Source organism: Meles meles, chromosome 1 (assembly GCF_922984935.1).
Source record: "Meles meles chromosome 1, mMelMel3.1 paternal haplotype, whole genome shotgun sequence".
Classification (NCBI taxonomy): domain Eukaryota; kingdom Metazoa; phylum Chordata; class Mammalia; order Carnivora; family Mustelidae; genus Meles; species Meles meles.
This window is the reverse complement of record NC_060066.1, coordinates 207,847,075-207,860,308: the sequence shown is the minus strand read 5'-3', so window position 1 is coordinate 207,860,308 and position 13,234 is coordinate 207,847,075. Positions and strand designations below refer to the sequence as shown.

The 13,234-nt window shown below is 46.3% G+C and overlaps 1 protein-coding gene across 1 annotated transcript; it reads left to right on the top strand.

Annotated features, from left to right (window-relative positions):
* The first annotated feature begins 1,205 nt into the window (after positions 1 to 1,205).
* Positions 1,206 to 12,621, top strand: CFAP107 (cilia and flagella associated protein 107). The gene is made up of 4 exons (XM_045998604.1): positions 1,206 to 1,319; positions 7,787 to 7,900; positions 11,154 to 11,331; positions 12,440 to 12,621. Exons 1-4 carry the CDS (start codon positions 1,206 to 1,208, stop codon positions 12,619 to 12,621), a joined length of 588 nt encoding a protein of 195 aa, XP_045854560.1.
* The last annotated feature ends 613 nt before the right edge of the window (positions 12,622 to 13,234 follow it).

Genomic DNA, 13,234 nt, shown 5'->3' with positions numbered 1-13,234 from the left:
CAAGAGAGAACAAATAGTTTCTTGGGGTTCCTCTTCTTTTGTTTAAAGGCTGTTGGAAAATACGTTCTCTGAATTACCTACTTGAAACTGGATGTTTTCATTTGTGGCAAGTGAGACTACAGGGTTCTGCTTCTTTAAGTCAACCGTAGTGGAGGCACCTTTCTCTGTTAGCGGTTTTTTTTTTAACAGCTACAGAGTATTTCATTATATGGATGTGCCATAATTTATTGAATTTGCCCTCCCTTGATAGAGAGGTGGTTCCTAATTTTTTTGTTTTGTTTTGTTTTGGGAATAAACAAAATAATGGCCTTTCTCCCATTGGACCTCAGTGGGGTCCCTCTGTGGGGATGGGACCCTGGTCTAGTTATATTCTGCACATTACACCCACAGCTCAGTGCTCAGGATGTAGCATTTGCTCAATAAAATGATTGGGGGGGGGCGAATGAAGACCAACCGAAAAAACCACATGGTATCAGTTTGAGCACAAAGATAAGATTTTTTTGTGGAAACCCCTTGGGCAAAGGGGCAGACAAGCACTAACTGGAGCCCAGGGGTCTAGGCCAAAATCAGAGTGAATTCAAATCCCTGCTCTCCCACATGGGTGACTTTAAACAGCTACTTGATCTCTCCTTGCTTCACTGTTCTCATCTATAAAATGGGTATAACAGTGGTATCTGTTTCAAAGGGCTGCTGTGAGAATTAAATGAGTGACTACATGCAAATATCTCTGCATGGGCATAGCCCATCAGCACTAGAGTCAGTCATAGAATGTGATCATCTCAACTCACCCTTGTTAAAAATGCCCCAACGATGATGCCTCTCACAGGGCAACAACACCAAAATAAGGTCCTTCTGGCCCTGCATTTGTGGTGGTTATTGTTGGTTCGAACTGCTTCTATGGGGTTGGTTTGTCTCCTGAAGAATCAGCTTCCCCCTTAAGGAGAGTATTTATCTGCAGAGCCTATCACCATGGAGACAGTCAACAGTAGGGAATCCAAGATCACGGCACCTCTCCCTGGAGGCTGAAAGTAGTCCCTCGGGCCCGTTTATTTTGTGAAATTGGCAGGGTGTCATCATCTGTACCCACTCAGAAGGGTAGCTGGGAAGATGAAAAAGATATCCTAAACTCAGGAACTACGTAACATCCCCCTACTCCTGAGACCTGGAACTGTGTCAAGTCCAAAGGCTCGGGGCAGACACTTACCATGCAGTTTTTGACTGCAGTAAGTCCACAGTCATTCTCCACCCCGAGCTGGAAGGTCGAGACCAAGTACTCAACCCGAGTGCTCACTGGAAACTGGGTGGAAGAGAGGAGGAAGGTAAGCAGGAGAGAAACTGGACCGAGGGCTCGGGGGAAGACCCGGCAGGCAGAGGGAGGATATGAGGTCATTATTATTTCCAAATTAAGGGTCATAGGTGGTTACATCTTAAGAATGTGCCATTAGGATCTCTGTGCTCTTCATAGGGGAGTTACCTTCAAGCCACCATCAAGGTCCCCATTATATCTTGAAAATGCCATAAGAGAGGTGTGAGTATAATTAAGCCTCCCAGCATTATTTACAGTGGAGTGTTTCCAGGTATCTGGTGTTCCCTGTCCCTAATTCCCCTGAACCTTGATTTGAAGAACATCGGCTCTCCCTGGTCTGGCCCTTCCCAGAGTGTGGTACTTGCCAAGGCAGGCTTGCCACTGCTTGCACTGATGTCCAGGGATGAGCTGCTGCTCTCTGACACCTGTTCTGCTATCTTGCCCTGCCTGTGCATTTCAGTTTTTGCTTTCCCCGTGTGCTTTACAGGCAACACAAAATTACTTGGCCTCAATCAGCCTACGTGAAATTGGGTAGGTATCTGCATTTGTGGTGGCCGTCAAGACTGAGCCACTTAAATTTCTGCAGAGACAAGGAGATACCCTCATGTCTTCTTGGGAAGTGGACAAGGAAAAGAGAACCAGATACAATTAGCAGCTTTGGTGTTAGTGGGGGGAAGGTTGTTGGAGACATCTGAGAACTGGAAAAGGCTGTTTTCGGGGAGAACATTTGCATTCACCACCCCTCCAGCTAGATGTGGCCTGTGGCCATTGTTAGTTCTCATTGCACTTGGCCTTATTTGGGGGGCAGATGTGTGTAAGAGAAGGTTCAAGGGCAAGGAGAACTGGCTGAGCAATCCGTCTAGGCTCCTGTGGGCGAGATAGTACCCAAGGATACTATGGGCTGGTCCTACACCTGGAGGAGATTGCATAAAGAGAGCAGAGTTGGAGTGATATGATAAACAAGGCAGACTAAGAAGATCCAGCTCCTTACTCTCCCAAAGAAACACTGAAGAAACAACTATAACCCATCCAGAATAATTACAGAAGAGCTCTGAAAAGCAGTCAAAGGTCCACAGCAAATGCCCAATTTAGAAAGTCACATTTAAGGTGGTAGGAAATGCCATCATATTTTACCTTCCTCTTTTCTCATTTTCTCCTTAGAACAGCAGGGTAGAGTGTAAGAGAAGCAATGGCTCAACTCCTAGTTACTTCCCTTGAGCCCAGAGAGAGTGGAGCAACATTTTAATCGGTCTGGAGGCTGCTTGAGGGATTGGTCCCCCTGCTTTGCTTAACTCAGAGCTCAGATAGGGAAAACATGTCATAGTTCATCTTTCAGGCTAAGAAAAGCTGTTGAAAGCAGAGGTAGTTACAGCAGGTGAAAGCTTCTAGGGGACTACAAACCTGTGAAAGTCTGAGGCCGGGGATTATGGGTGGAGGAATGCAACAGAATATAAAAGGTCTTGAGAAGAAGCGGGGGAGACACTCTTTGGGAAATTCAGGATTTTAGTTTTAGTTTTAGTTTTTATTTTATTTTTTCGGTGTTCCAAGATTCATTGTTTAGGCACCATACCCAGTGTGTGGATTTTAAAGTAGCTGTGTATATAAACTAAATAAAAAAATCAACACACACACACACACACACACACACACACACACACACACAGGTTCAGGCAAGATGAATGCTCAGAAAGCTCCTAAGAACTTAAGACTTCATTCATCCTGGAACACACTCTATTAGTTAGTTAGTTAGTGGCAATCTCTCCTCAAATGGACTGGACAAAAACCTTAGAACAACCATCTTAAATATGCATAAAGAGCTAAAAGAAAACATGAACAAAGAACTAAAGGAAATCAGGAAAATAATATTTGAACAAAAAAAATCAATAAAAATAGAAATTACAGGGACACCTGGGTGGCTCAGTTGGTTGGACAACTGCCTTCGGCTCAGGTCATGATCCCAGAGTCCCGGGATCGAGTCCCACATCGGGCCCCAGCTCCACGGGGAGTCTGCTTCTCCCTCTGACCTTCTCCTCGCTCATGCTTTCTCTCACTGCCTCTCTCTCAATAAATAAATAAAAACCTTAAAAAATAGAAATTACAAAAAGAAATCAAACAGAAATTATGAAGCAGAAAAATATAATAACTCTATTAAAAAAAATTCACTAGAGGTATCTGAAAGTAGACTTGAAAAAGCAGAAGAAAGAATCAGAGAACTTAAGGAGAAATCATTCAAAATTCTTGAGTCTGAGGAGACAAAATAAAGAACAAAGAAATGAGATCAGAGTCTAGGGACTTATGGATCACCATCATGCAGACCAGTATACACATCATGGGAGAAAGAAGGGAAAGGGGCTGAAAGAATATTTGAAGAAATAATGGCTGAAATCTTCCTAAATTTGAAGACAAGACATGTGTCTACAAATCCATGAATCTCAGTGAACTCCAAAAGGAAACATGCAAAAAGACCCACACAAAGACATAGTATACTCAACCTGTTGAAAGTCAAAGACAAAAGAATTTGAAAGCAACAAAATCAAAATGATACATCACGTACAAAGTAACATTTATAAGATTATCAGTAGACTTCTCAGTAGAAACCTGCAGGCCAAAAAGAGATGGGTTGATGTATTTAAAGTGCTAAAAAAAAAAAAAAGGCAAAACAAACAAAAAAATTCATACCATTTATCCACTGAGAATCCTATAGCTAGCAAAACCATCTTTCAAAAATGAAGGAGAAACTAAAGCATCACCAGGTACATGAAAGCTGAAGCAGTTCATGACCACTGGGCCTACCCTACAAGAAATGGAGCAATATTAGACGGTAACTCAAAGCCATATGAAATGAAGACCTCTGGTAAAGGGAAGCACGTGGACACATATAAAAACCACGGTTATTGAAATTTTAGTTTGTAACTCCCCTATATTTATAGGATTTAGAAAACAAACTCATAAAAATAATTATAAATCTATGTTAATGGGTACAAAATGTATCAAGATGAAGTTTATGACAGTCAGTAACACAAAATGGGAGGCGGCAGGGCTGTAATGAAACAGAGCTCTTATGTATGAGCGCAGTCAAGTTGGTGTCCATTTAAAATAGGTTGTAAACATGATCATTATAACTTTAGGATATTATACACAATTCCCATGATAACTACAAAGAAAATGTCTCTAGGATATATGCAAAAGGAAATAAATAGGAAATAAAAACATGTCACTGAAAATGATCAACTAAACACACACAAAGGTAGTAATGGAGGAAACGAGGGACCAAAAAAATCCTCTAAGAAAACAAATAACAAAATGGCAAAAGTAAGCCCTCCCCTGACAGTAATTATTTTAAATGTAAATCGATTAACCTTTCAATGAAAAGACATAGATTGGGAAAATGGGGGGGGTACTCAAAACCTAGGAAGCAACTATGTGCCACCTCTGAGACTGTCTTTAGATCTAAGGGCATGCATAGGTTGAAAAGGAAAGGACAGAAGAAGTTATCCATCCAAATAGCAAACAAAAGAGAGTGGGTTGGGTATACCGATATCATTAAAAAAAAATAGAGTCTAAGTCAAAAATTGGTATAAGAGCCAAAGAAGGACAATGTATATCGAAGAAAAGATCATGAAGGAATAGAAAATCTGAATAGATCTATAATGAGAAAGAAACAAACACATCTCCAAAATACAAGTCCATGACTAGATGGTGTCACTGGTGAATTCTACTTAGCATTTGATTACCATGGCATAACAAAGACCATATATGAAAAGCCACAGCTTACATCATACTCAATGGTAAAAGACCAAAAAAAAACTTCTCCTCTAAGATCAGGAATAAGACAAGGATGTCTGTTTTGCCAGTTCTATTCAATATAGTATTAAAAGTTTAAGCCAAAGCAATTAGGTAAGAAAAAGAAGTAAAATGCATAGAAATTGGAAAGGAAGAAGTAAAATTATCTCTGTTTGCAGATAATAGGGTCTTCTATGTACCAAAGCTTAGAGACCACATAACAAACAAAACAAAAAACCCAGAAAAAATCCTGTCAAAACTGATAAATGAATTCAGCAAAGTAGCAAGATAAAAAAATCAACATACAAAAATCAGTTGTGTTTCTATACACTAACAACAAATTTTCTTAAAGGGGGACTAGAGGCACCTGGGTGGCTCAGTGGGTTAAAGCCTCTGCCTTCAGCTCAGGTCATGATCCCAGGGTCCTGGGATTGAGCCCCGTGTCGGGCTCTCTGCTCAACAGGGGACCTGCTTCTGCCTCTCTCTCTGCCTGCCTCTCTGTCTGCTTGTGATATCTGTCTGTCAAATAAATAAATAAAATCTTAAAAAAAATGAAAGAGGGACTAAAGAAATTCTATTTACAAGAACACACACACATACACACAATTACTTAGGAACAAACTTAACCACAGAGGCAAAAGACTTACATAATGAAAACTAGAAAATATTGTCAAAAGAAATAAAACACACTGTCAATAGATGGAAAGAAAGCCTGTGTTTATGGATTGGAAGACACAATATCATTAAGATGTCAACACTACCTAAAACTGGGTGCAATATCAGTGCACTCCTTATGAATTTTTTTTGCAGAAATTAAAAAATCCACCCTAAAATTCATTTGGAATCTCAAGAAACTGAATAGCAAAAACAATCTTGAAAAGAAAAGAAATACAAAGTTGGAGGACTCACATTCTCTGATTTCAAAAATTACTACAAAGCTACAGGAACCAAATACTGGGATACTGGCATAAAGGTAGACATATGAACATATGGGATAAAATAAAGAACTCAGAAGTAAGTCCTCACATATCTGGTCAAATGACTTCAACAGGACTGGCAAGATCATTCAATGGTGAAAGGACAATCTTTAAAAAAAACAAACAAACCTGCATATCCAAATGTGAAAGAATGAATGTGGACCCTTACCTTACACTACATACAAAAATTAATTCAAAATCCATCAAAAACCTAGATGTAAGACCTAAAACTGTAAAACTCTTAGAAGAAAACATAGGAGAAAAGCTTCATGACATTGAGTTTGCAATGATTTTTGTGTGTAGGACACTGAAGTCATAGGCAACAAAAGAAAAAATAAATAAATTGGACTTTCATCAAAATTGAAGACTTTTTATGCATCAAAGAACACTATCAACGGAGTGACAGGATAACTCCTGGAAGGGGAGAAAATGTTTGCAAATCTTATCTATGACAAAGCCTTAATATCCAAATATATAAAGAACGCTACAACTCAACAACAAAAACAATTAAAAATGGGGGGAAAGGCTTGAATAGATATTCCTCCAAGTTATGCAGATGGCTAATAAGCACATGAAAAGATGCCCAACATCACTAGTCATTAGGGAAAAACAAATAAAACTCATAAGATACCACTTCACACCCATTAGGATGACTATGATAAAAAAAAGAAAAAGAAAAAGAAAGTAGCAGATGTTGGCGGGAATATGGAGAAATTGGAACGTTTAGTGGGGATGTTAAGTGGTGCAGCTGCTTGTCGACAGTATGACAGTTGCTAAAAACATTAAACATAGAATGGCCATATGACCCAGCAATTCCATTTCTGGGTTTATACTCAAAAGAACAGAAAGTAGGATTTTGAAAAGAGATATTCATACATGTTCATAGCAGCATTATTCACAGTAGCCAAAAGGTAGAATGGATAAGCCAAAGGTAGAGTATGTATGCAATGAAATACTACTCAGCCTTCAAAAGGAAGAAAATTCTTACACATGCTACAATGTAGATGAACCTCGAAGACACTGCACTAAGTGAAAGAAGCCAGGAGTGGAAAGACAAACACTGTATGATTCCACTTGTATAAAGTACCTAGAAGAGTCCAGTTCATGGAGACAGAAAACAGAATGGTGGGTGCTGGGGGCGGAGGGAGGGAGCTCTTTAATGGGTTCAGAGTTTTAGTTTGGGAAGAGGAAGAAGTTCTAGGGACAGGTGATGACTGATGGCTGCACAACCATAAGAGTGTATGTACTTAACGCTCCGGGCTGTCTAAGCAAAAATGGTCAAAATGGTAAATTTTGTTATGTGTATTTTTCCACAATAAATTTAAAAAAAAAATGAACCAGGAAACACAATATAATGGGAGGGGGAAGAGTGGAACTGGGAAGAGGTAAGGAAAACGAAGAAGAAAAAGAAAGGAAGGAGGCAAACAGGAGGGGAGAACAGGGGAGAGAAGACGTAGGGAGCAGAGCAGACCATGAGAAGTGGTCCCGGGACACAAGTAAGAGCTTTCCTGAGGCACGGGGTGCCAAGTGCCCGAGCACCGTCCTTTCTAAGCCAGGGAAGGGAGGGGACAAGGTTACACCTGCATCATGCAGGATGCCCTGGGCTCCAAGGTTACCTTTTCTCTGCCCAGCTTTCCCTAGCCCAGGAGGGAAGGGGATGCTGCGGGAACGTGAGAAGGTACATCAGAGATGTTATCTTGGGTATTTCATCTTTTTCCAGTTCACCAAAGCCACTGAGAAAACACCTCAGTGCATTTACAGAAAAGACTATGTCCCCTTCCCGGACCACAGACCAGACCAGATCTCCAGGTGGTATGGAAAGAGGAGAATTGAGGTAAGAGGGAGTGGGGGCCCCACACTCTGGCTGGGCTCCCCCGCCAGCGCTCGGGAGTTGCCACCTGCCAGCTTCTTCTAAGCTCGGTTCCCCCTTGGGGGACACAGGAGCAGCCCTCCCCAACCCCGGGGGCCTGTAGATGGCATCCACCTTTATTTACAACATGCCAAATCTCCAGCATTCTCCCCGCCCTTGTATCCCAGCACTCTTCTGGATCACTTCCCAGTTCCTCCACACTTTCCTAACAACAAACCAACCAATCAACAAACCAAACGAACAAGGTAAATACTGAGTTAAGGGGCACGTCATGAGAAATCACATAGGGTTCTCCAAAAGCAAGTAGTGGGGATGCTTGGATGACAGTATTTTTTTTTATCTCTGCCCCAGCTTTCTGTTCTTTTGTATAAAAAGTCAGGGGCCGTTCTGCCCTCTCTCACTCATTGAGTGCCGGTGTGAGCCCTTGTGCTGAAGTTCCCTGGAGAAGGAACCAGGGCACTATGACCTCAGGACATGTCCCCTACTCTGACCCCACCTCCCAACCCCATACCTGCCTAAACTCAGGGCAGGGGCATGGAGTGAGGGGTGGACATGGCCAGCACGGGAGCATTTTGGAGCTGGAAGGGACCCAAGAGATTGTTCAGCTCAGCACCCTCATTTTCAGATAAAAGGTGCCCAGGGTGTGGTGAAGGTCTTGTCCGAAATGGCGTAGCTGGTTGGTCAGGGACTAAGCAGGTGGCTGATCTGCAAATCAAGCAAGAAGTACCCTCGCATCCCTCTTCACTGTCTGCCGGAGTGGACTCTCTGTTACCTGCATTTGGGGTCACCTCCGTAGAAACAGCACCACGTTCTCAGCTCCTTCCTGGCGTGCCTGGGTTGTGCTGATATCCCCGGAGCACGCTGGCATCCGCAGACCGTGCTGGGGCTCTGGGGCTGCTAATCTTTACCATTAGTGTGCACCCAAGACCCAAGTGCATGCTCATAGAAGTCGAAGTAAGAACCCATGATCTAGGGCTCCTTTTCCCCAATCGTCCATATATAAGAGGTACTTAGCCTAGTTCTTGATACACATCCGTGCCCTCTCTTAAAGACTTTTGGACTCATGACAAACCCTGATGAGATAACCACACACACGCACTATATGGAATCTGGTTAAGGGGCACCTGGGTGGTTCAGTCCCTTACGCATCGGACTCTTGATTTTTGGCTCGGATCATGATCTCGAGGTCATGAGAGGGAACCCTGAGATGGGCTTTCCATGGCTGGTGGGGCTTCTGCTTGGGGACTCTCTCTCTTCCTCTGCCCCTCCCCTTGCTCTCTCACTCTCAAAAATAATAAATAAATAAGTCTTTACATAATCTGATTAAAATTAAGAAGCCCCCTGACAACATACTCACAGAAGAGACCCAAGCAATCAGGTAACGCATCTCCAAGGATTCTGTTCAGATCTCCTGCTTGTGGGCGTGGACCCGGGACAGAGCTCGGCCCCTGCACAGCTGTTTCAGCCCACCGGTTCCTCCGGGGGCTTCATCCTGCTCGTCCTCCGAGGACAGCCAGCTCCTATCCCCACGTCAGTCTGCCTCCTTCTTAGGCAAAGGCGCCTCTGCTCTTTCAATCAACTATGTATGGATCGATGGGGTTAGCCTCCGTCAGGGAGGACCCCCTTCCTCTGCTTTTCCACTAGGCAGGTCTATTAATCACAATTTTTATGTTCTGTGTTTTAGATTGTTTGACATCTTAGGGGCCGTGCTAATCCTGGGCAGACTGCCCTCCCAGGACTGGCTAGTTCCTCAGGACAGTAAACTGCTTGCCTGCGAGCACACCTTGGGGATACAAGCCACCCAACCCAGAGCCCATACCCCAACCATCTCTTCTACATAATGCTCCCATGCCAAGCCGATATCCCTTTGCCTTAAATCACTCCAGGGTCAGACTCCAATAACCGGAGGCACCTCTTCAGCCCAGAGCCGGCTGAGATCGTTCGAACTCTGCAACCCTAAACTTCTCAAACTTGCTAACCCTGCCTCACCCGTTCCTTCCTTTGGAAACTACCTGGAGGTCCTGGGCCATGCTCTCTCCTTCTGTGACCCTGGGGCTCCCCTACGTGATCCTGGGTGGTGTCCTTCCTCTCGGGAAGAAAGTAATAAACTTTCCAAATAATTTCTTTCGAAGGCACTTGTCTCTCTGTCACCTGACCATCCCTGATCAAAACAAAGTTCCCAGGTGCATCATCAAGACAGTTAGGCCATGCCCCAAACCAAGAACAGCAAGAAAATCCCTTTCTCCTTTCCCTGCTGTGATACGTCCTCAGCACTTCCCTGGGAACCCCTCCAACTGACTTTCCCTGGCATTGGAAATGTACTCCGGGCACCTGGTGAGGCAGACCTTGGGATCCCCTGTGTCTGTGCCCGTCCCCCGTCTCCCTGCAGCATTGTGATCTGACTTATTTATTACGTGCAGCCGGCATTTCCAGACCAGAGCAGACACAGACCTCCCTGACTGCTCCAGACAAGAGGACAGGCATGGAAAAGCTACATTATCCTCCCCTGTAAATCAGCCCAGTCCCCCAAGATCCCCTTCCAGGGCCGAGAGGATTTTCTGCGGAAAGGCACTGAAGCAGGCAAAGGTCCCAGAGTCAGGAGGACACGGCTTTCTTCTCCTTGTAAATAACTCCCACCAAAGAAATCACTCCCCGAGTTTCCAGCTGAGGGAGCCGTAAATCCTCTGCGGGAGGAGGCAATTTATGGGGCGTTCTCTGACTCTTCCCATAGTAACTGATTGAAATAGAAGGTGCGTAGGTCAGGCTCGGTATTCAACGTCTTCTGGCCATGGAAATAGGCACTTGGATCGGGGAGCCTGGAGACACATCAGACGATGTAATTTCAGATCACAGGGGCAGCTGGGAGAGGGCTCTGCTGCTTCCTATTTGGCTCGGTGTCCTGCCTTTCATTTTAATGTGTCCCCATAGCCCATTCTCGGGATGAATGGACTTGGCATACACAGGGGGCCCCTCAGAGAACTGACAGCCGCAAAGCTGGGATGTGTGTGTGAAGGTGAGCTGTGCCACGGTGGGCCGGGAGGGGCAGACGGCTGCGTCTCCCAGGTGGCGGGCCCCCAGGGCTCAGGCAGCAGCGCTCCCCACCAGCGCCGCACATCTCCCTTGCAGCAGCTTCTACCTCCATCCGGGGCCATGCGGGTGCCTTGCGGGTGCCTTGCTCCAATCGGTTAACAACGCCCCCCTGTGTCTGTCTCTCCAGGGACTCCCGTACAAACACCTGATCACGCACCACCAGGAGCCCTCCCACCGCCATCTGATCAGCACCTATGATGACCACTACAACCGGCACAACTACAACCCGGGCCTGCCCCCGCGCCGCTCCTGGAGTGGACACAAGCTGCTGTGGCTCCCAGAGAAACCGGACTTCCCCCTTCTTGGTATTCGTATAATTCGGGATTCCGCCCCGTGCTCAAAGACTCACCCAGAGAGCGTTAGAATGACACGAGAGGGGGCGAAGCCTATCGACCCGCGGGGCTGCTTCCTGGGACGGAGTGATGCTGGCTGTGGGGTGGCGCCCTCCCCTGCGCACCGCGGTGGCCTGGGTTTACCCGGAGCACGCGTGGCGGGAGCAGGAGCCCTGAACTCAGATCCATCATCTTTGCATAAACAGTGACGACCAGGTCCCCGGTGCCCTGCCCTGACTTAGCCCCTGGGGGACACAGGAGTGACAAGTGGGGAGAAATTCCTGCCCCTGGGGAGTGTCATTCCAGGGGGTCCGGGATCGGACACTGTTCATGGATGACTTAAGGTCTGGCAAGTAAGATCATTCTGGACCGGGATATGTGCCACGAGGCGAAGAGACCCAGTAAGGGACACAAAGTGAGGCAGTTATCTGTGACTCTCCTTTGGGTGGAATGATGAGGGATGGTCTTTCTGGAAGAGAGAGTTGAGGTGATAGGAATTCGGGGGGAGAGAATTCCAGAAGAGGAAATAGTGAGTGGAGACGCTCCACGGCAGGAAGACCACTTTGGGGCTCCAAGGCCACCCCAAGGAGTGTGGGTTTTGTCCTTCCAGCAGCAAGAGGACTTTGAAGGCATTTTTGTAAGAGAGTGCCTTGATCTGATGGACATTTCAAGCTACCCTCATTCTTTGCACGCAACTTTTTGTACTCCCTACACTTCGATGCAAAGGGACCTGGGTCCAGTGGTGAGCTGCCTGTCACTCCTCATTATTTCTGCAAGGGTTTCTCCCTGGGATCACCCTCACAAGCCTGCACTGCTCCCTTCCCTGCTAGGGTAGAACAGTCCCCCGAGAGATGGCAGGTTCACCGTCCACCAGTCGTGGGGCTGAGTTTTCCAAGGCCTACGTACCAGCTCCTGGTTCCTCCTGAGTACGCTGGGAGCGGGCCCCACCCTGAGCCAACACTCCTGCAAGCCCTTCTTCCCTCCGGAGCTCTGCAGCCCCGAAAAGCCTCCGGGGTCTCATGCCACACTTTCCCCTGGCCGATCCACGCCCGGTTCACCCAGACCCAGCTTTCTCTTGCAGCTCCCCCTACAAACTACGGACTCTATGAGCAGCTGCGGTGGAGATGGTTGGCACCCAAGGCTGCCCCGAGGGAGAGCATTTACACCTCGTCCTACCCCAGACCACCACTGCATGCTTTGTCCCAGCGGGAGCATGCCATCCCTGTCCCTCCCCCTCGGCTGCACCCTGTCCCGCGCTTCTGAGAGCGGTCACTCCACTGGCAATGCGGGCAGAGCCCACCGGAGACCCGCTGTGCTCTTGGACCTGTCAGGCAGCAGGTGGGGGCAGACACACCCAGAGTTTTCAATCTGGCCCTGCCAAGGGTCCCCTAGAATCATGGTCTGTGTTTCATGGATCCCACCCCTCCTCCAAACCCGCAGGTTCCTTTCTTTTCCATTTCACAATTAAAGCTCTTTGACACAATGGAGTGCTGTGTATATGCAGAATTTTGCAGAATAGCAGAAGGCCCTCTCCCTCGTTTCCCATGAGGGGAAACTGAGGCCCAGAGAGGTAACGTGTTCCAGGAAGGAGGGTCTGGTCCATACAGAAGGGGATCTGAACATGAGACCCACTGCAGAATCCCATAGAATAGTATAATGTGGTTATAGGAGGGCACCCTGTAGGAGCTGGCTTTCGGGGAGGAGTCCGGCATGTCATTGTCCCTCCCCCAGGGGCGCACTGAATCCAGGGCTCAGAGGAAGCAAGACACACAGCATCTCCCTCCCACCTCCAAGCTCTCAAATCCTTTTCCGGGTTTGAGGATGGGGAATTTTTCAGCAAGTGTTCTAGAAGGAGGATAGACCCCCGGACAGAAGA

Excerpts from the sequence above, each read along its gene's own strand:
- CFAP107 (XM_045998604.1), top strand. The coding sequence starts at position 1,206 with ATGCAGTTTTTGACTGCAGTAAGTCCACAGTCATTCTCCACCCCGAGC. Across the intron at positions 7,901-11,153 it reads ATGGAAAGAGGAGAATTGAG|GGACTCCCGTACAAACACCT; the intron begins GTAAGAGGGAGT and ends CTGTCTCTCCAG. Across the intron at positions 11,332-12,439 it reads ACCGGACTTCCCCCTTCTTG|CTCCCCCTACAAACTACGGA; the intron begins GTATTCGTATAA and ends TTTCTCTTGCAG.